Source organism: Pleurodeles waltl, chromosome 7 (assembly GCF_031143425.1).
Source record: "Pleurodeles waltl isolate 20211129_DDA chromosome 7, aPleWal1.hap1.20221129, whole genome shotgun sequence".
Taxonomy (NCBI): Eukaryota; Metazoa; Chordata; class Amphibia; order Caudata; family Salamandridae; genus Pleurodeles; species Pleurodeles waltl.
The window spans coordinates 1,028,227,230-1,028,248,881 of NC_090446.1; the positions used below are offsets into that span (position 1 = coordinate 1,028,227,230).

The 21,652-nt window shown below is 46.6% G+C and overlaps 1 protein-coding gene across 1 annotated transcript in view; it reads right to left on the reverse strand.

Annotated features, from left to right (window-relative positions):
- The window catches only part of PRKAR1A (protein kinase cAMP-dependent type I regulatory subunit alpha), a 252,595-nt gene that overhangs the window by 170,148 nt on the left and 60,795 nt on the right, over window positions 1–21,652 (reverse strand). The window contains exons 3-5 of the mRNA XM_069199844.1: window positions 19,407–19,583; window positions 17,457–17,548; window positions 16,274–16,335 (exon numbers count right to left, since the gene is read on the reverse strand). Coding sequence (XP_069055945.1) covers window positions 16,274–16,335; window positions 17,457–17,548; window positions 19,407–19,583 — 331 coding nt within the window. The remainder of the gene's footprint in view (window positions 1–16,273; window positions 16,336–17,456; window positions 17,549–19,406; window positions 19,584–21,652) is intronic.

Here is a 21,652-nt window from a genome sequence, read left to right on the forward strand (position 1 = left end):
CTACATGTGGATTCCTCACCTTATGAATTCACCCATGCGCCAGCATCCGACGGAAATTTTTCTTCCCAGCTCTCCACATCGACATCACAATTGCACAGCTCCACACGACTCCGTCCGACATCACCGTCCCAATAAGAGGTTCTCGCCGGCATGCCGACGTCAGTTTCACCCATTTTGTATGTGCCTTTGAGGCGAACAGATGAGAACCGACCCCACAATAACTCCAATAAATACATAAATACATATATACATAAAACTACCATGATGCAATATAATCAAAACCATCATTTATATATACACAGGAAAATACATTAATATATATACATACACCTATACAACCACATATCTTAGTGTAACCAGACAGGCAATGGGGAGGCGGTTGGGACTGTGAAGGAAACCACAGGTAGCTATTGTATCCACCAGAAAAAGCGTTACCGAAGGTAAGTAACTTATTCAGGATACAACTACCTGTGGATTCCTCACCTTAAGAATAGAGTCCCAAAGCAGTACCGCACTCGGAGGTGGGAGCCTGACTGGTTACACCAAGAAGTCCTGCAATACAGATCGTGCAAAATGCCCACCACTCCTAACCTCCGAGTCCAAGCAATAATGCTTTGCGAAGGTGTGGAGGGATGCCGAAGTTGCTGCCTTGCAAATGTCCACCACTGGAACCCCTCTTGCCAGGGCGGAAGTAGCGGACTTAGCCGTGGTGGAATGGGCTCTGATACCCTCAGGGGGAAATTTCTTTGCCGAGTATCAAATCTTGATACAAAGAATGACCCACCTGGAGATTGTTCTTGTATGAACTGCTCTGCCCTTCCTCTGTCCAATATACCCCACGAACAGCTGGTCCTCCAGGCGAAAGTCTTTCGTCCTTTCAATATAAAAACTAGGCGCCCTTTAAGGGTCCAAACAGTGCCTCTCTTCCTCCTTCAAGGGGTGAGGAGGAGGGTAGAAAGATGGAAGGGTAATGGTCTGCCCTATATGAAAAGGAGTGACAACTTTTGGCAGGAAAGCGGCCCTGGTTTTCAACACCATTTTATCTGGGAAAAACAAGGTAGAGGGGGTTTAACAGAATGAGCTTGAAGCTCACTAACCCACCTGGCCGAGGTTATAGCAACGAGAAAAACTGTTTTAAGCACCAGAAACCTTAAGGGGCAAGAGTGCATGGGCTCAAAAGGGTAAAACAAGATTTAGGTCCCACTGAGGTACATGAAAAGGAGTGGGAGGAAACCTATTAACTAAACCCTTCAAAAACCTGATCACAAAAGGTGATTTAAACAATGAGGGCTGATCTGGGAGGCAAAGAAAGGCTGACAGAGCAGCTAAATAACCCTTAACTGTAGCCACTGCACAACCCTTCTTTGCTAAATCTAAAGCAAATAATAAAATTTCAGAGAGGTGGGCCAAGGATCAATTTTTCTTCCTCCACACCAATCCACAAATTTTGCCCACTTGCCAGCATAAACTGACTTAGTGGAGTGTCGCCTGGCCGATAAAATAACATCCACTACATCTGGTGGGAGAGAAAAGGAACTTAGGTTGCCCCATTCAATCTCCAGGCATAAAGGTGCAGGCCCTGGAAGTGGGGGTGTAGAACCTGCCCCTGTGACTGTGAGAAGAGATCTGCCCTGAGAGGGAGAGGGCACAGCAAGAGTTGGAGAAGGTCCGTGTACCACACCCTTCTTGGCCAATCCGGGGCTATTAAAATGACCTGAGCCCGATCTAGGCGAATCTTCCTCAGAACTCGATGAATCAAGGGTATGGGGGGGGGGAAATGCGTAAAGCAACTGATTGCACCAAGGGATCTGAAACTCATCCCCCAAATCTTCTTGCGCCGGATGCTGGAGGCTGCAGAATGACAGGCAGCAAGTGTTCTCCAGAGTGGCAAACAGATCACTGGAGAACCCCACATCTGAAAGATGTGCAGGACCAGATCTGGATGGAGACGCCACTCATGATGGGCCGAAAAATGTTGAGTCCGCACGTATGTTGAGCACTCCGGCCAGGTGATTCGCTATCAAGCAAATCCGATAGTCCTGAAGCCAGGACCAGAGATGCAGAGCTTCTCAGCAGAGAAGATACGACTCTACTCCTCCCTGCTCGTTTATTACACAACATCGCGGTAGTGTTGTCTGTCAGGACCTGAACTGACTGACCGCGAAGGGACAGGAGGAAGGCCTTGAGAGTCAAACGTATCGCCCACAATTCCAACTGATTTATATGAAGTCTGTTCCACTGGAGACCAACGACCGTTGATCTCCAGGTCCCCCAGATAAGCTCCCCACCCTAGAGTGGAAGCATCCGTCATGACCGTGGCCACCGAAGGTGGCAGTGAAAACAGCCTTCCTTGAGAAAGGTTGCCGTCCACAGCCCACCATCGTAACTCCTCTGCAGCGTCTCTGGAAATCGTTATCGACTCAGACATCCCCTTTGTGCTGAAACCACTGCCTGCGGAGGCACCATTGAAGAGCCCTCATGTGCCAACGTGCATGAGTTGGCAACAGAATGCAAGAAGCGAACAGACGTAAGACCTTGAGGACTGGAATAAACGCTCCATTTTGAAACATTGGAATCAACGCCTGAATGTCCTGAATCTGCTGAGGCGGATGATAGGCCCGATTCAATGCAGTATCCAGTACTGCCCCTATGAACAGGAGGCGTTGAGAGGGCTCCAGGTGAGACTTGGGTACATTTATCGAAAAACACAGACTGAACAACTACTGAGTTGTCATCTGCAAATGATGCAACACAAGCTCTGGAGACTTGGTTTTGATTAATCAATTGTCCAGGTAAGGGAATACTGATACCCCCTTCCTTCTGAGACTTGCTGCTACCACTGCCATCACCTTCGTGAAGGCTCGAGGTGCTGAAGTAAGACCAAACGAAAGGACCGCAAACTGGTAGTGTTGTGACCCTACCACAAACCGGAGATACTTCCTGTGCGACCTGAGTGTAGGGATATGAAAGTAAGCATCCTGCAAGTCGACAGACACCCTCCAATCCTCTCTGTTCAACGCCAGAAGTACCTGTGCCAGAGTCCGCATCTTGAATTTTTCCTGTTTGAGGAACAAATTCAGAATTCTCAGGTCTAGAATTGGTCTCAAACAACCGTCGTTCTTGGGGATCAGGAAGTATCTTGAATAACAACACTGACCCCTTTCATGCTCTGGAACCAACTCCACCGTACCTTTTGAAAATAGGATCTGAACCTCCTGCTGCAACAACAGGAGATGATCTTCTGGACAAAACAAGGGACAGGGAGGGATGGAAGGAAGAAACTCCTGAAAAGGGAGAGCATATCCTTTACTCACAATGTTTGAAACTCCCACTCGTGGAGAAACAGACATAATCTTCCCCCTATAGGAGAAGTGTGTTCGATAAAGGGGAGAAAACTAGGGCTGGTTCCCCTGCTGTTGTCCTCCAGAAAAAGAGGATGATGCAGGGTGCTGCTGGATGGCCCCTCTTGTCCAAATCCTCCCCCGCCCTCTAAAGGACTGATATGGGAGGCTGGTAGGGTGCTGGACCGTGGATTGGGGCCTCTCACGGTAAACAGCTCCACGCCCAAACCCCCTGAACCTCCGAAAGGACCTGAAAGAGGTAACAGAAGAGGCTTACAGACCCAAAGACTTCCCTGTGGCCCGACTATCTTTAAAGCGATCTAGGGCAGAGTCCGCTTTATCACCAAACAGTTTCTCTCCATCAAAGGGCAAATCCAATAAAGTAGTCTGTGCATCTGAAGAAAACCCAGAGGACCTCAACCAAGCGTGCCTTCTGGTACCAATAGATGTACCCATTGCCCTGGCCACCGAGTCCGTGGAATCCAGACCAGACTGGATTGTTTGTTTTGCCGCAGCCTGAGCATCAGATAGAAGTTCATCAAATGGTCTCCGTACATCCTGCGGCAGGTCAGGAACCATAGCCTTTGCGGAGTCCATCAGGACGTGGAAGTATCTACCAAGAACACAGGTAGCATTCGCAGCCTTAAGAGCCATGCTGCAAGAAAAGAAAGTCTTCTTTGCGGATTGCTCCATCTATTTGGATTCCCTGTCCGATGGAATCACAGATTGTGTAGAGCAAGAGGCCTGAACAACCAGACTCTCCGGGGTAGGATGTTTCAATAAAAGCCCTGGATCTCCAGACACCACTCTGTATCTTCGTGCTACAGATACAGTCACAGCAGGCGACGACACAGGCTTCCTCCAAAGCTCTAATATGGGCTCCATAAGAGCATCGTTGAACGGAAGCAAAGGATCCGCAGAAGCTGAAGAAGGGTGCAGGACCTCAATTAAAATGTTTGTCTTAACCTCTGCAGCAGGCAATGGAAGATGTAAAAAGTTTACCACCTTTCTAATCACCGTGTGAAAGGAGGCCGCCTCCTCCATGAACTCCCCCGGTGAAGACAAATCCCATTCCAGGGAAGTGTCAAGCCCACTGGCCGAATCCAGCCCTTGATATTCACCCAAGGGCTCCACAATCTCCCCCTCCTCCAACAACTGCCTTTGATACTCTTCCTCTTCTAAGAGTCTCAAGGCCTTTCTGCGTGACCTCAGTCTGGCCTCTAACCTCGGCGTCAACAGAATTGGCCGACGTCGAGGACACTGGCTTCAACACTTGATGCGGAGCAGGACAGGAAGGTTGGCTTTGGTCGAAGCCATCACTCGGATCCGGCGCTGGAGCGGATCCCAACGGCGCCTAGGACACTTGCAGCTCCAACATCAGCGTCGACTGACGGGCGATGAAATCTGCACCATAGGCCTGGAAGGTGACATCATGGGAACCACAGGGCCTCGAGGCGATGTCATCGGCGCCGGTCCGGCACCCTCAGCCGGATAGAATGGCATAAACGGCGCCACCTTGTATGGAGCAGGGGAGCCCAGCGAAAATGCCAACGGACCCGTGGGACCAGCCGGTGCACCAGCAGAGGCCAGCGCATTGAACATAGAGAACATGGCATTCAAAAATGCCGCCCGATCCGCTCCTGGAGCCGGGAAAGCAGGATACCGCTGATCTCCATCTTGCACCTGTGCTTGCTGAACATCGGAATCATGAGCAGCAGGTGAAAATAGAGGACTGTCCGGAGGTGCCACTACCTCAAAGACTGACTGCGCCGGAGAAGCCTCAGGGCTCTGAGGTTGCGGAGTCACCATCTGACTCACCTCCCATATCGCCGTTGAGATGGAGACCTTGATTTTGACCAGCTCCGTGCCGAACAACGCCGAGTCATGACAACGCAGTTTCTTATGCCTCTTCGAAGAAGCATGGGAAGAGGATCTACGATGGCTCTTATGCCCCTTCTTCGCCTTGGCCAAAAAACAGTTTGGCCTCTCTTTCCTTCAAAGCTTTAGGATTCAGGCTCTGGCAAGAGACACTCCTCGACGTCATGCTCAGAGCTCAGACACCAAAGGCAATCATCACTAGGGTCAGTAACCGACATGAGACCCCTGCACTCTCGACATGGCTTGAATCCAGACTTCCTAGGAGGAGACATTGTAACTAGAAACCGGTTAGAAACTAGCAACAAGATGGAACACCTCCAACAGTAGCGAGAGCTAGGAGAAAACAGTTAGCGTCAAAGGCACGGAAAAAAGGGAACGGACGTCAGCACGCCGGTGAGGACCTCTTATTGGCACGTTGACGTCAGACGGAGTCGCGTGGAGCCGTGCAATTGTGACGTCCTTGTCAACGTGGAGAGCTGGGAAGAAGATTTTCCGTCGGATGCTGGCGCATGGGTGAGTTAGTAAGGTGAGGAATCCACAGGTATTTGTACCCATCAGAAAGGCAAGATTGGGGGCTGTCAGACTCCATAATGAGTAAGTGGGACGTCCTCTTGCAATGCCTTCTCTTCGTCTACCGGAAGTACCACAGAAGGGGGTTGGCACTAGCCCCTCTGAGCTGTCATAAATGCACCCAGTCAGAGGACCTTTAAGTCTGGTGAAAGAGGGCTGGGAGCAAGCTCCTAGGAAGTTATCCCAGGATGATTTTAGTTACTTGCTGGCCTTCAGAAACCAGGCTGCCCGCTGCAGAAAGCTCGCTCAAGAGAACTTAGAAGCAAGCCAGGCGGACATGGAACTTTGGTATGACCAGAATACCACCATGGCTGAGTTTCAGCCTGGCCAGAAAGTGTGGGTCCTGGCCCCACTAGAGCCTTGTGCTCTACAGGACAAGTGGACAGGGACATTTGAGGTAAAGGAGTGCAAGAGTAATGTCACCTAGTTGGGGGCCTTGCAGACTTAAAGGAACCCACCATGAGGGTCCTAAATATAAACCGCCATAAACCCCACTTTGAGAGGTCTGAGTTAACCATGCTTCTGGCTACAGATGATGGGGTGGAAGAAGAGAGTGAACGTCTTCCTGACCTGTCTGCCAGGGAGCAGGATGGGTCAGTAGAAGGTCTTGTCCTCTCCCCTTCTCTGATTCTAGAGCAGCAGAGTGACTACTGTCAGTTACTGGGACAATTTTCAACTCTGTTCTCACTCACTCACTCCAGGTGTAACCCAAATATGCACGCATGATGTAGACACTGGGGACAGCCTGCCTGATAAACAAAAGGTTTACAGGATAGATGACAAAGTGAAGGCCAGATTCAAGGATAAGGTATTCAAAATGTTGGCCTTAGGGGTGATTGAGCATTCCAGCAGCCCTTTATCCAGCCCAGTGGATTTAGTACCTAAGGCTGCTGCACCTGGTGTCACACCAGAACTTTGGTTCCGTGTGGACTACCGGGGGCTCAATGCCATCGCCAAGACTGAAACACACCCTAACCCCAGAGCTGATGAGCCGATTGATCAGCTGGGGCTGCCAAGTTCCTCAACATTTTTGATTTAACGTCTGGGTACTGGCAGATTGCCTCACCAGAGGGGCAATTCCAGTGCTGGGTCATACCCTTTTGGTTGAAGAAAGCCCCTGCCACCTTCCAGAGGTTGGTCAATAAGGTCCTGGCTGGGCTTGAGAACTTCAGTGCTGCCTACCTTGACGGCATTACTGTTTTTAGCTCCAGCTGGGAGGAATACTTGTACCACCTCGGGGAAGTGTTGAAGGCGCTGCAAGCCGCAGGCCTCACTATCAAGGCCAATAAGTGCCTGATAAAGCAGGGATCAGTGGTGTACTTGGGACACCAGGTAGGAATCGGGCAAATGGCACCCTTACAACCAAAGACTGATGCAGCACCAAGCCGTTGCCTGCACCATGACCTGTGGGCACCGCACGTCGCATTGTCCATCTTCGCACCGGTGCCACAACACATTAAAAAATGCCAGTGCGCCCGAATTAGTCATCTTCCCAGAGCCTGATCTGCAACACGTGTGACTTCAAGGGCCCTTATCCTGACTAGAGTGAGGGTCCCTACTTGGACAGGGTGCAAACCGACTACCAACTAGAGACCCCATTTCTAACATGCCCTATCAGCAGCATTTGCAAACCAGCTTTCATGTATCAGACTGCTTTCTTTATCTGGCTTTTTTGAGTTCTACTGCAATCCAAATGAATCAAGCATAAATTGTGTTTTCCCAGTCTCAATTTGTCAATCACCTCTTAAAACATGGTACTTACCTTCGGTAATGCCTTATCTGGTAGAGACAATATCTGGTTCCAGATTACTTAGCTCTGAACTTCCCCCAGGTGTCCGACTGGATTTCCAGAATTTCCATGAACAGTATTCCCTGCGTCATTAAATAGTGTCTACGGCTCCACGTCTGTCGGCCAAGTCAGATATAGGACATTACAATTCCTATACAGACGCCACCTCAGCACGCTAACATCAGTTTCCTTTAATGACTTTTCAATGCCAGAAGCGCAGAGCAATGAAAAACACCGACTACTGATGCATCAGAACTAAGGCACTGAAAGAGGAGTCCCTGCCCGTAGAAATCAGTTTGCAGAGTGGGGAGGATAGGAGGGTCGGTAAGGAATCTGCAACTAAATATTGTCTCTTCCACATGAGGCATTACTGAAGGTAAGTAACTTGTAAATCTGATTGAGACTTCAGGTTGCAGATTCCTTATCTTTTGAATAGATACCGAAGCAATACCATTCCCAAAGCTGGGTATGTGAACCAAGTTCACACTAGAAAGTCCTGCAGGACCAAACAAGAAAAGTATCCGTTCCTATGGACCGGACCGTTCAGGCAATAGAGTCTGGTAAACGTATGCAGAGAAGCCCACATTGCTGCCTAACAGATGTCATGGACTGGAACTCCACATGCTAACGCAGTGGTCGTGGCTGAAGCTCAGGCTGAATGAGTATGCAAACATTCAAGGGCTATTTTTTGGCCTGTGGTAGCAGATCTTAACGCAGAGTACGACCCATCTGGAGATGGTTCACTTCAGCAATACCCGACCTTTCTTCGCACCCACATAACCGACAAAGAGTTCATCATCCACCCAGAACTCCTTTGTGAGATCAAGGTGGAACGCCAATGCTCTTTTTGGGTCAAGGCGGTGGACTCTCTCCTCTTATCTAGAAGGATGTGGAGTTGTTTACAATGTAGGCATGGTGATGGTTTGGCCTAAGTGAAAGGGCACAACGACTTCTGGTGGAAAAAATGCCCTAATGCGAAGCACCACTTTGATAGGATAGATGGAAAGGTAGGACGACTTAGATGACAATGCCTGCAGCTCACTCACCCTGCTGGCAGATGTAGTGGCCACAAGGAAGGCTGTCTTTAATGTTAGAACCCTGAGAGGACAATTGTGGAGAGGCTCAAAAGTAGCATACATCAGAAATGTCAGAACCAAATTCAGATCCTATTGGGACATAATGAATGGGGATGGAGTAAAAAGGTGTGCAAGACCTTTTAGAAACCTATATACAATAGAGGGCCTAAACAAAGCAAACATAACTGAAAGATAACTTTTAAGGGCATCTACAGCAGAGCCCTGCTGGGCCAAGTTAAGGATAAACAGGACCTCAGAGATATGGGCGGGGGGAAGTTTGGAGGGACTGGGTCAGAGTTCTCTGTGCATAATGCCACAAATTTCTTTGAACGCCAGGCATATACATGTTTGATGAAAGCACACCTGGCTGCCAAGATTACGTTACAGACTTCGGCAGGAAGGTCAAATGCTGTCAACTGTTGCCGCTCAATCTCCACACAAGAAGGCAGAGAGTGAACAGGCCCCGATACCAGACTCCATGCCCAGTCTGGAGACGCAAGGATTACTTTGGCCCAATCTTTTAAAGAACTCTGGGCAGAACTGGTATGGGTGGAAAGGCGAACCGGGGGACTGAGTTCCACTCAAGATGAAAAGCGTCTCTGAACTATTGGCGCTTTAGAAACTCCAATGGGCAAAACTGCTGACATTTAACATTCTCTGAGGAGGCAATCATATTTATAACCAAGTCTCTCCCCACTATTTAAAAACCTTGAGCCAACTCCAGATGGAAGTGCTATGCGTGATCCGCTAGGCATTTTCGACTGAGTTCTTCCGCTCTGGCTTTCAGAGAGCCCGCCAGGTGATAAACCACCAGGGATATGCCCTGCCGTTCCAGCCCTATCCAGAGACACAGAGCCTTCTGACAAACGGTCCAATACCCCACCTCGCCCTGCTTGTTGCAGTACCACATGGTGGTAGTATTGTCCACGAACACCTGCACCGTCTTCCCATTGATAGAGGGAAGAAAAGCCTTCAATGCTGGCCAGATTACATGGAGTGCCAACAGGTTGATGAGGAGTCCAGATTCCGCTGGAGACTCTATGCCTCTGATCTCCAACTCCCAAAGGTGGTGGGTCCCATCCCCAGAGTGACGCATCGGTCACTACTGTCATATCTGGTTGAAGAAGGGAGAGGGACCTGCCTCTGACCCAACTGTGGTTCGTTAACCACCACTGCAGATCTTGCACAGTTCTTCGAGATCTGGACCTTATCGGAAAGATTCCCCTTTGCTGCGCCTACCATAACGTCAGGTCCCACTGCAAAGCCTGCATATGCCATTTGACATGTGTCACCAGCAGGATGCAGGAGGCCATGAGGCCCAGCAGCCTAGGTCAAACTCACCTAAATCCAGGATAGATGCTGAAACATTGTATCATAGACTGAACATTCTAGACTAGCCACTCTGAAGGACAAGTCCAAAACTGCACTGTGTCTAGAATTGCTCTGATTTAAGGGAGCATCTGAGAAGGAGTCAGTTGTGACTTCAGCACCTTTACAGTTAACCCAACAAATGCAGGAGGCCTGCCGAAATCTGGAAGTGGGCAAAGACAGTCTGGGTGAGCCTGCCTTCAACAGCCAGTTGTGGAGATAGGGGAAGACTGAAACTTCTGATCTTTGCAGATGAGCTGCGATCACCGCCATCACCTTGGTGTACACCCAATGGGTGCTGGTATGGCCAAAGGTGAGCACAGTGAACAGAAAGTGCTTTTGGCACACCGTGGACTGCAAGAAACATCCGTGGGCAAGCGGGACGGGAATTTGTAAATAAGCGTCCTGAATACAACGCTACCATCCAATCTCCTGGGTCCAGGTCAGACAGAACCTGAGCCAGAGTGAGCAACCTGAACTTCTCTTTCCTGAGGAAGAGACTGAGGGACCAATGGTCTAGGATAGTAAGAGACCCTTGTCCTTGTTGGGTACCAGAAAGTAGTAGGAATAGCAACCATGACCTACTTCTGGCACAGGACCCCTCTCTGTGGCTTTCTTGGCCAAGAGAGATGTTAACTTCCTTACAGAGAAGGGACAAGTGATCTCCTGTCATCCAACCGTAGGATGGTGGCATGGATGGAGGGATAGTTTTGAAGGCGAGGGAGTGGCCGCTTCAGACTTTCTGCAAAACCCCTCTGTCTGATGTGATGGATTGCCAGCGGACTAGGTGATGGCAGATCCTGTCTCCAACTGGCCTTAAGGCTTAGAGGCTGATTTTGGGTGGTTGTGGTGGAGCCAGAACTGGCCAGACCGCTTGCTCCGTGGCTCACAAGGTCAGCTGATCCTGTGCCTTTAGGCATGCAGAGACTGGGCAGCATGGTGGCTGGCCAGGAAATGGATGCAGTTTGAGGCCCCTTCCATAGCCATGAAAGAGGCAAAAGGCAGATTGGGGGGGAGGGGGGGAGGGGGTGGTGGGGGAGGGAGGCATTAAGGGGCCACCGTGAGGCCCAAAGACCCGACAGTAACTCGAGAACACTTCGAGCGCTCAAGCGCTGACTCTGCCTTATCTACGAAAAGACGAGTGCCATCAAAGGGCATGTCAACCAAAGTAGCTTTGACATCCCCTGAAAAAGCCAGATGTCTTCAGCCAGGTGTGGCACCTCAGGGTCACGGTCAATGAAATTGCTGTGCCTAGCCAGTCAGCCGTGTTCATAACCAAGCTCACAGAGGTGACCTGTTGTGTCAGAAAACTTGGGTCCCTAGGAGCGGGGCGATGGCAGCGGGCAATTGACCTATTCACAGGAGCCCCTGTGCTGGGTTTGGATGTGGCACCGAGTAGGACATCGATGAATGCCTCATTAAACTGGAGCATGCGTCGGAGGAAGAAGCTTCAGGCTGAAGCGCCTTTGTCAGGAGGCTAGTCCTGACTGCCACCGAAGGAAACTCAAGGTCCAGGACCTAAGCTGCTCTTCTCACCACCACAGAATAGGAAGCCCTGCAGCCATGGTAGGGGGAGAAGGCATGCCAGTATCTGGAGAAGTATCCAGTCTGCTGGTTTCACTCATGTATGTACTCTGATCCACAGGTTCTTGAAGCTGGTATTCTAAAGGGTCCAGCGACCCCTCCCATTCCTCATCCCAGAGCCCATAGCCATAAGAAAGAGGCTGAAGAACAAGGCTCCTGCCGGCATTGATGTCGTCTGATGGCCTTCTGCAGTACTTCATTTGTAAATAAAAAGGTGCCGGTGCCCAAAGCCTTCCTCTTAAACACGCAGCTGCTGCATTTAAATGTGCAAGCACGTAATACTGAGTGCGTAATCCTGAAGTCACTTCGGGCCTCTTCAATCCATTTACAGCCACTCCCTGCCCCTTCAGCTCACTCTTTCTGCTTTCTACCTTTGTGACGCTTTTTCGTTTTTCTCTTCCTCCGTCTTTCCCATATGGGTCTTTTGCTCGCAGCAAATGTTTGAGGCAGAAGAATAAGCCCTGGCCCTCAAAAATAAGTGCTGGTGCTCAGCACCGGAAACAATAAGTACAAATTAGGCACTGCCCTTCTGGCTCCATGTCGGAGTCATGGCTCAGAATGGGGATGGTGCCGGATGCATCGGCGAAGCTCTGAGCGGTATGACAGATATAAGGAAATGCCTCCTTGGCATGGTTACCCCCTGACTTTTTACCTTTGCTGATACTAAGTTTTGATTGAAAAGGTGTGCTGGGACCCTGCTAACCAGGCCCCAGCATCAGTGTTCTTTCCCTAAACTGTACCTTTGCTTCCACAATTGGCACAGCCCTGGCACTTAGATAAGTCCCTTGTAACTGGTACCCCTGGTACCAAGGGCCCCGATGCCAGGGAAGGTCTCAGCACATGCACACTGCCTCACAGCTTGTGTGCTGGTGGGGAGAAAATGACTGAGTCGATATTCTCCCCCAGAGTGCCATGCCAACCTCACACTGCCAGTGGCACAGTTAAGTCACCCCTCTAGCAGGCCTTACAGCCCTAAGGCAGGGTGCACTATACCACAGGTGAGGGGATATGTGCATGAGCACTATGACCCTACAGTGTCTAAGCAAAAGCTTACACATTGTAAGTGCAGGGTAGCTATAAGAGTATATGGTCTGGGAGTTTGTCAAACACGAACTCCAAAGTTCCATAATGCCTACACTGAAATCTGGGAAGTTTGGTACCAAACTTCTCTGCACAATAAATGCACACTGATGCCAGTGTGCAATTTATTGTAACATGCACCCAGACGGCATCTTGAGATGGCCCCGAATACCAATCCAACTTCTAGCGTGGGGCTGACCAGTTTCTGCCAGCCTGCCACAGCCAGACGAGTTGCTATCCACATGGGGAGATTGCCTTTGTCACTCTGTGGCCAGGAACAAAGCCTGCACTGGGTGGAAGTGCTTCACACCTCCCCCTGCAGGAACTGTAACACCTGGCGGTAAGCCTCAAAGGTTCACCCACCTTTGTTACAGCACCCTAGGGCATCGCAGCTAGTGGAGATGCCCGCCCCTCCGGCCACTGCCCCCACTTTTGGCAGCAAGGCTGGAGGAAATAATTAGGAAAACAAGGAGGAGTCACCCACCAGTCAGGACAGCCCGTAAGGTGCCCTGAGCGGAGGTGACCCTTTCTTTAGAAGTCCTCCATCTTAGTTTCAGATGATTCCCCCAATAGGATTAGGGATGTGCGCCCCTCCCCACAGGGAGGAGGCACAAACAGGGTGTAGCCACCCTCCAGGACAGTAGCCATTGGCTACTGCCCTCCCAGACCTAAACACACCCCTAAATTTATTATTTAGGGGCACCCCAGAACCCAGGAAATCTGATTCCTGCAACCTGAACCAAAGAAGGACTGCTGACCTACAAGCCTGCAGAGACGACAACTGCTTTGGCCCCAGCCCTACCGGCCTGGCGCCCGACTTGAAAACTTGCAACCAGCGACACATCCAACAGGGATCAGCGACCTCTGCAGCCTCAGAGGACTGCCCTGACCCCCAGGACCAAGAAACTCCAGTGAGCAGCAGCTCTGCTCAACAACCTGCAACAAACTTGCAACTTTTCTTCAACTCTAAAAACCTCACTCTTCCCGCCAGAAGCGTGAGACTTCTCACACTGCACCAGACGCCCCCGGCTCGAGATTCAGCAAACCAAAACCACAGGGAGGACTCCCCGGCGACTGCGACCCCATGAGTAGCCAGAGACGACACCCCTGGACCCCCACAGCAACGCCTGCAGAGAGAATCCAGAGGCTCCCCCTGATTGCGACTGCCTGTAACAAGGGACCCGACGCCTGGACCAAGCACTGCACCTGCAGCCCCCAGGACCTGAAGGAACCAAACCTCAGTGCAAGAGTGACCCCCAGATGACCCTCTGCCTAGCCCAGGTGGTGGCTGTCCCAAGAAGCCCCCCCTGTGCCTGCCTGCACCGCTAGAGTGACCCACGGGTCCCTCCATTGAAACCTATCTAAGACCAGACGCCAGCTTTGCACACTGCACCCGGCCACCCCTGTGCCGCTGAGGGTGTGTTTTGTGTGCCTACTTGTGCCTATCCTCCCCCCCCCCCCCCCAGTGCTCTACAAAACCCCCCTGGTCTGCCCCCCGAGGACGCGGGTACTTACCTGCTGGCAGACTGGAACCAGAGCACCCCTGTTCTCCATAGGCGCCTATGTGTTTTGGGCACCTCTTTGACCTCTGCACCTGACCGGCCCTGAGCTGCTGGTAACTTTGGGGTTGTCCTAAACCCCCAACAGTGGGCTGCCTATGCCCAGGAACTGAGACTTGTAAGTGTCTTACTTACCTCACAATCTAACCAATACTTACCTCCCTTAGGAACTGATGATTTTTGCACAGTCTACTTTTATAATAGTTTATTGCCATTTTAACAAAACCTGTTTATGTTACTGCTCTAATTCAAAGTTCCTAACTTACCTGTGTGGAGTACCTTGCATTTTATGTATTTACTTCAAATCTTGAACTTGTGGTTCTAAAAATAAATTAAGAAAATATATTTTTCTATATAAAAACCTATTGGCCTGGAGTAAGTCACGGAGTGTGTGTTCCTCATTTATTGCCTGTGTGGGTACAACAAATGCTTAACACTACCCTCTAATAAGCCTACTGCTCGACCGTCCGTCCGAATCCAAGACAGGATCCATGAGTGCCCCTCAGCGCTGAGGTTGAAGCTGCAGGTGTGGAATCTGAATGAGGACCCTTCCAACTCTGCAGGGCCCGAAGGTGCTTCAGCGGTGTCGGAATGCCCAAAAAAAGGACAGATAAGGAGAAGTCAAAGTTTGCTTTCAGTTCTTAGATTTCTTCTTGTGCCTCAACTTACTTGATCGTTCCGAGAACTTGAGGGCTGATGGCGATGGAGGACTCCGCAACTGATCCCGGGACCTTCTTCTCGACCGAGATATAGACTTGCACTGAGGCAAGCGTCAGGCTGCCATCAGCTTTAGGGACCACTCCCTCAAAGCCTTCGGATGCATGGCATGGCACTCAGAGCACGACTTTGGGTTGGGGTCGAGCTCCAGGCACCAGAGACACATGAGGTGTGGATCCATCACAGACATCGCCCGATGGAAGGAACCTCAGGGCTTGAGCTCAGTCTCTCTCTATGCATCAGGAGTTAAACTCGAAAAATATAGACTAAACTAAATAAGTAAAAAATAAAAGTCAGTCATAAAAAATGACTGAGGGGTAGCTTTCTTCGGATCAGCACTAGCTGGAGCGGAAATAAAAGAATTAAGGTCAGTATGACAGGGTGGCACCTATATAGGAACCATGACATCATATCCAGCATGGATAAACAGACGACTGCTCACAAAAACTCTCCGGATCCAGTGAGATGCCTTGGGGGAAACTCAAAGGAAAGGAATCTGCAACTAGAATTCTCTATCAGAAATAATATATACAGAAGTTGTTTTTATTTGTTAAGGAACACAACACAGAAAAAGTGATACACCTATAGGAATTATTCATGAACATGCTGGTATCTGAAAAACAGAACTTTAATTTGGGATATAATTTGCTGAGAATATCGAGGAAAATGTTTCTACAATCATTACTGTGCAAGCTGTACCTCTTTTTACATGATGTATAATTTTACAAATCACCGTTTATCACCTCAGACGTTTAAAACTCCCAAGGCCACTAGCACCGTCTACTCCTGCGCTTTAATTATACAGAGGTAACAAAAATGCAGAGTCTTGCTCTCATATTCTTGTATTGGGCAACAATTATCTAGTGCGTGAATTTTAGTAATGAATTATCAATAGAACTAACCAAGGTAAAGTTCCAGATTATTTTTTTTAGGAAATTCAGGTTACATATCTTAGGTGATACTCTGCATTTAGTCATTCAAAACTTTCAGAAAGAAATGCTAAGGATGGTAGATTAGAATATTATGCCACAGAGTTTTCACCTCCAATTAGGGGAGGGTAAAATGTTGCTCCAGATTCAAAGGTAATTAAATGCAGGACTCAAATCACTATTAGGTTTTAAGCATTTTTGATTCCCCAATCGATCTTTTGATTCTATCCAAGCTTTATCACTTATCTTTGGATTTTCATACTGCTTTTTAGACTGAAGAGTTTTAGAAAACTGAAAGAATATGATGACTCAAATATGTGATGTATTTTATAATCTCTTCGTCAAGTATCAGACATGAAAGAATGAAAAAGGGTATACTTGCCTTGCAGTATCACAGTTTCTCCTGCAATGTATATGACCGAAAACATGGCATCAAAAATGTCACTGAAAACAGAAGAAACATCTCAATTTTATCTTGAATGGACATTGTTTAGACGAATATCAGCATAATAATTCATCTAAAATACTATCTCCAGCTAAAGATTTTTTTCTGAAGATGCAGTCACATCTATGCTATAAATATTAGCTGTGCTCCATAAGGTGTAGTAATACACAAAGCAGTGCATAGTAATACACAGTGCAATGCTTCTTCATACTGTGCCAAATTTCAGCAGACAAAGGTAGACATATCTGCTGCACTAAAAAGCAAAATAACAGAATTTGTTTTTTAAATGTTAGCATTTAAGGGTCTTTTAAATGCTGTGTTCTCATTTTCCCTTAAGGAGCTACCTGCTGCATCACTTAATTGCTATTCAGACCTATCCAATGCAATGCAATAAATTATTCTTGCATGGAAACGAGGAACTAAACAAAAACAGTTTCAGGCATTCCACAAAATTTCAGTGGACCACAATTATAAGTAACAAGATTGAAATTAATTGAGATTTTCTTTTTTAAACAAGGGAACTAACTCACAAAAGTGAAAGGAAATAAAACTGAATTTTTACCCTAGTGAAGATATTTCTGACATTTTTAGAATTCTTAAAGTAGTTTTCCTGGAAATAATCAAGTTTCACAAGTGCTCAAATGCACATTTATTTCTGTGGTAAAGGAAAGTTACCCCTGTGACGCAAAAGTGCATTTATACAAGGGAACTCTTTTTCCTCCCGTTCCCCAACACCCCATTCAATTTTGTGGGAGTTCTTTCCCCCGCCATCCCTAACATAAACACAATTACACTTATCACTGGCTAGAGTAAAAATTACAAGTGCTTTTGTGGTGAAAAACTACTAGTAATTGTAGGGAGGAATATCTGCAAGTGTGCATGTTTTTATAAGCTTTTACAGGTGGACCTCACAGCAAATCGACCCCTAGTACTACTTTTGCTCATGTGGACATTTCACTACACCAGCAGAATTTCTTAACAATAAATCCCTTTAATACCCCACTACTGCAGATTCTGCAAATCAATATTACAATTTTGTCTTTTTGATATTACACTTTGCACAAAAACTCAACTCGGATGTGGGAAAAACAAAACATCTGAATTTGGTTGAAAAAGTTACCTCCTTTCATTGTCATCCAGGTGCACAAACAGAACATTTTTCTCAATAGCTTTTGCCAAGGCAGCCATTGTTTTGTAATCTTTAGGGATCACCTGCAGTGTAAGGAAAACATGGCATTATTTTATAGTGCTAAAGAATTCGAACTCATTAACTGCTGCATGCAAGTTGCATTGCCTAACTAGGTATAAAAACAAAATGTAATAAATTTATTAAAACAAGGGACTAAAACAATATTCTGCTATTTTACTAACCAGTAGCACTGGCACTTCTGCAAAGGGAATATTTGGAGTGGGCTCGGGGGAAATCTTCCATAACTGAGTTACTCTGGTTATACTAAATTCCCAAATGTATGATTTTGTGTCACAGTGCATAACTATAGGACATTCACTGTAACAATTTACAGAGAATGCATCATTCACTGTAAAACTCTGCTGCGAACACACAAACGCTGCAAATAGAATACAACTAGCAGTGTTTTTTTGCGCCATTCACTTAGAGTGAAATGCATCCTTGCGTTCACTTTGGATATAAGGATGCATTTCACAATTTTTCTTAGTGATCACTGATGTCTGTAGCCGTTCTAGTTAGCTTATCATAAAACAACTGAGGCCTCATTTGAGAAGCGTAAGCTTTAAAAACCCACGGCAACCATCAGGCATATAGTCATAACGCTGCATGTAATTACATGCAATTTCACATAATTTTTCTGAAATTCCACACATCTGACAGCATTCAATCTAGAATAACTCTTTCTACCACCAGTAACTGAATGGCAGCCTGCTCACTAATGCTCAACTCTGCTAAAACAGTGAACGTCTAATTTTCTGCAGCATCTACCAATAAATGTACTCCCCTCATCACATCTCTCCAGATACCAGGTCTTACTCCCGTTCTAAAAACATGCAACTATTCAAACTTTGGAAATTCAAACCAGCACTTCCTGGGACCATGATGGTCAAGTACTACATTAGGTCTTCAATTATTATCACATTGGACTATTGAAAAATCGCTTACAGATAGGCCTCGGTCACTCACCCCAACTACTTCCCTTCTTACACAGGGAAAGAAAGACAAATGTCACCAATTGCCTAAACTAGCACACCTAACAGACACTAGTTAGGGTGGCTCACTGACAAATAGTGTTGGTCTTGAACATAAGAGTCAGTAATTGGTAACAAAGCACAGCATAGTTCCAAGTCACCCATCTACCACATAACTGCAAAGCATGGTCCTTCTCCACAACTACTGTAAACCTCCACCCACTTAGGTCCCCAACCCTTTCCCCACCGACGTTTTCTGAACATTAAAGTGATATGGGCTACCACATTTCTCTAATGCGCCCTGCAGCCAGTTAAGAGTTGCATGCTACCTTAAAGATTGTGTTAACTATTGTAAAATCTCAGTTAATGGAGCGTTCAAATTCCAATAACTAGCCATCCATCTTTGCCCTCTAATCTTGGACTTCTCCCTGAAAAAGGTGCATATAAATTTGTCAATTTCATAGTTTAGTAATTTATTTTTTCACTTGCTGTGCAATGAATGAAACCGTTGTTTGCACTGGATTATTCAAGCTCATTTATCATCTATAACTGAGTATCTACTCGATCTGACCTTATCTATAGAAGTAAGCACTCCAAAACCTTCATAAAAACACAAATGCCAATAAATGGTAAAATGAGCCCCCAACAGATACTGCCCTCAATTCATCTAGAGGCAAGCAATCAACTTCACAAAAAACATATTCCATCGACATCTATGAATAGAGTCAGGGCTAACCTGATCATGTCTTCAGGGTAAACAGGCTAAGAATTAAATCCTTCACCAAGTAGCAAATGAACAAATGGTAGGTATGCATCCTTTTGGTCTCCAATGCACAATACAGTTTAGTTACAAATTACCAACCCAACACTTTGTTGCATTTGGCTATCATCCCATCTCTCTACTACTGACCTTTCTAACATACGAGGCTGCATCCTCCTCCGTATAGACTTCTGCACTGATGGCACCGCGTCTTCTCCGGCCCTTCACTACAGGGTTCATAGGCGGTGGAGGTGAAATCTCATCTTCACGAGAGTCAGAACGGGACCCAGATTTCTGCTGATTCAGGCTCTGCTTTGCTGCCTCCTCCTACAAGAAAACAAAAATATTCCATGTCTTTTTAAATTTAGTGTCAGCAGGCAAAAACCATTAACCAGCTTTCATGGAATTAGGGTTCTATGCTTTAATGCTGGAGATTAAAGTCAGTGATATAGTACAGATGTGTCAGAGTTTAAGGGCTATTCATACATCAATTTCATACAAACATTATCCTTTCTGAGAAATGTAATCCCTGCATCTTTATTATAGATGTGTGGATCTTTATTTTTTGTGTGTGTTCATTGTGCCTAATAGCCAGATTTATTTCAATAGCCAGCAAATATATCAAACACTGGCAATGCCAATAGGTCTAGTCTATTAATTCAATGGCCTTGCATCATTGACTGGTTTAATCACTCAATATAGTCTCCTGGTTTAAGGAAGTAGCCATGTGGGATGCAGTACTCTGCAGATAAAATGAACAGCATGCATGCAACAAATTAGCACTGTCTGGAAAGATGTAGATAAGAAACATTACTATTAAAAAAAGAGGAGAAGCACATGAAAAGGGAACTATAAAAATGAAGAAAACTCAAAATTAAAAGTCTGGTGAATTAGAACAAGCACTCAAGCATACTCCTATTTTGTTTTATTTATTTTTTATTTTAAGACACGATCCTGGCAGACAGAGGCTTTAACTAACCCCAGAATAATTCCTTATGAAGCTATCTGCCAGTTTATATTACAAAATACCCATCAGTGGGCTTTAATAAGTATAAATCACAACTCACCCTGAACTACCTTTTGCTTTTAACATATGCTACCAATCAATATGTCAAATATAATGAGTTGATCATAACTTTTGCTAATAAAGGAGGTCAGATCAATGGAAACATTGTCTTTTCCTATTGAACCACTGATGCCTGTAGTGGTTATAATTATCTTACCATAAACAACTGAGGACTCCTGTACGGAGCATAAACTTTTCCCACAAGCCAACCATCAGGTACACGGTCATAACATTAAAACAGTAGAGAAAATCAAAGTTGCAAAATCAAAATACTCTCTCTCCTATGAGGGCCTGACAAAGATTCTGACTGTACCAACGTTCTACACGTACAGTTCATCATAGGGGTAACCAGCACCAAAGCCCTTGCTTACCACAACAATCTGTGAGAATCCAAGTAACAAAATACCCATTCTAGAATTGAGTTATAAACAATCAGGCCTATAATCTAATTGGGATGTCATAATAAAAAGAAAGAGAAAAAAACCACACAAAAAAACCTAAGACCTACTGCATAGGTTCACTGACCTTCACACAAGACAACTCTAGGGCATAACGTAATAAAAATACAATTACAAAGATCTATAAAATACAGTTGTTAAAACAATATCAAATCCCTACTAAAGGAGCCTAATAAGGATTAATATATTGAAAATAGTTTATCCCCAGTTTGATCAGGTGGCTCACCAACACCAAAACCTTTGCCTACAGGAGCAATGTGTAAGATTCTCTAACAAAAGACCTGCCTACAGGCTTTAGTAAAGTGTAATAACAATCCACCCTCTAAAGTCTATTGATTTTCACAATAAGTCCTACTTGCTTTGTCAAACAAGCTACTTACCTTCAGTACCCATTATCTGGTAAACTATCTAGCACCATATTCTGTACCTTTAGAATTTTCTGGCCTCAGTTTGGAATCTGGAACTTTTGGAGAGCAATATCCTTGCGCGCACAGTCGGGTGGCGTTGTTCGGACCCGCGTGGTGCCAGGGGTGTCGTTGGAGCCGTCTGGGTGATGCCTTCATAGCTGGCCGTGACATCAGACACGCGTATGTCCGTTCCTTTTCCACAAACTTCCACGCCCCAAGCTCAGAGCCATGGAAATTGTCTGTGCCAAAAAACTAGGGCCCTGAAAAGGACAATCCCTAACCCTAGCAGAAGTGCCCGCAGAGCAGGGAGGCATGGGTGGGTGTAAGGAATCTGCAGTTAGGTAAGATTCTCTACCCGATTATATGTTACCGAAGTTAAGTAAACTTGTTTATCTGATAGAGACTTCTAGCTGCAGATCCCTTACCTTTATAATAGATACCCAAACCATAACCTCTTGGCAGTGG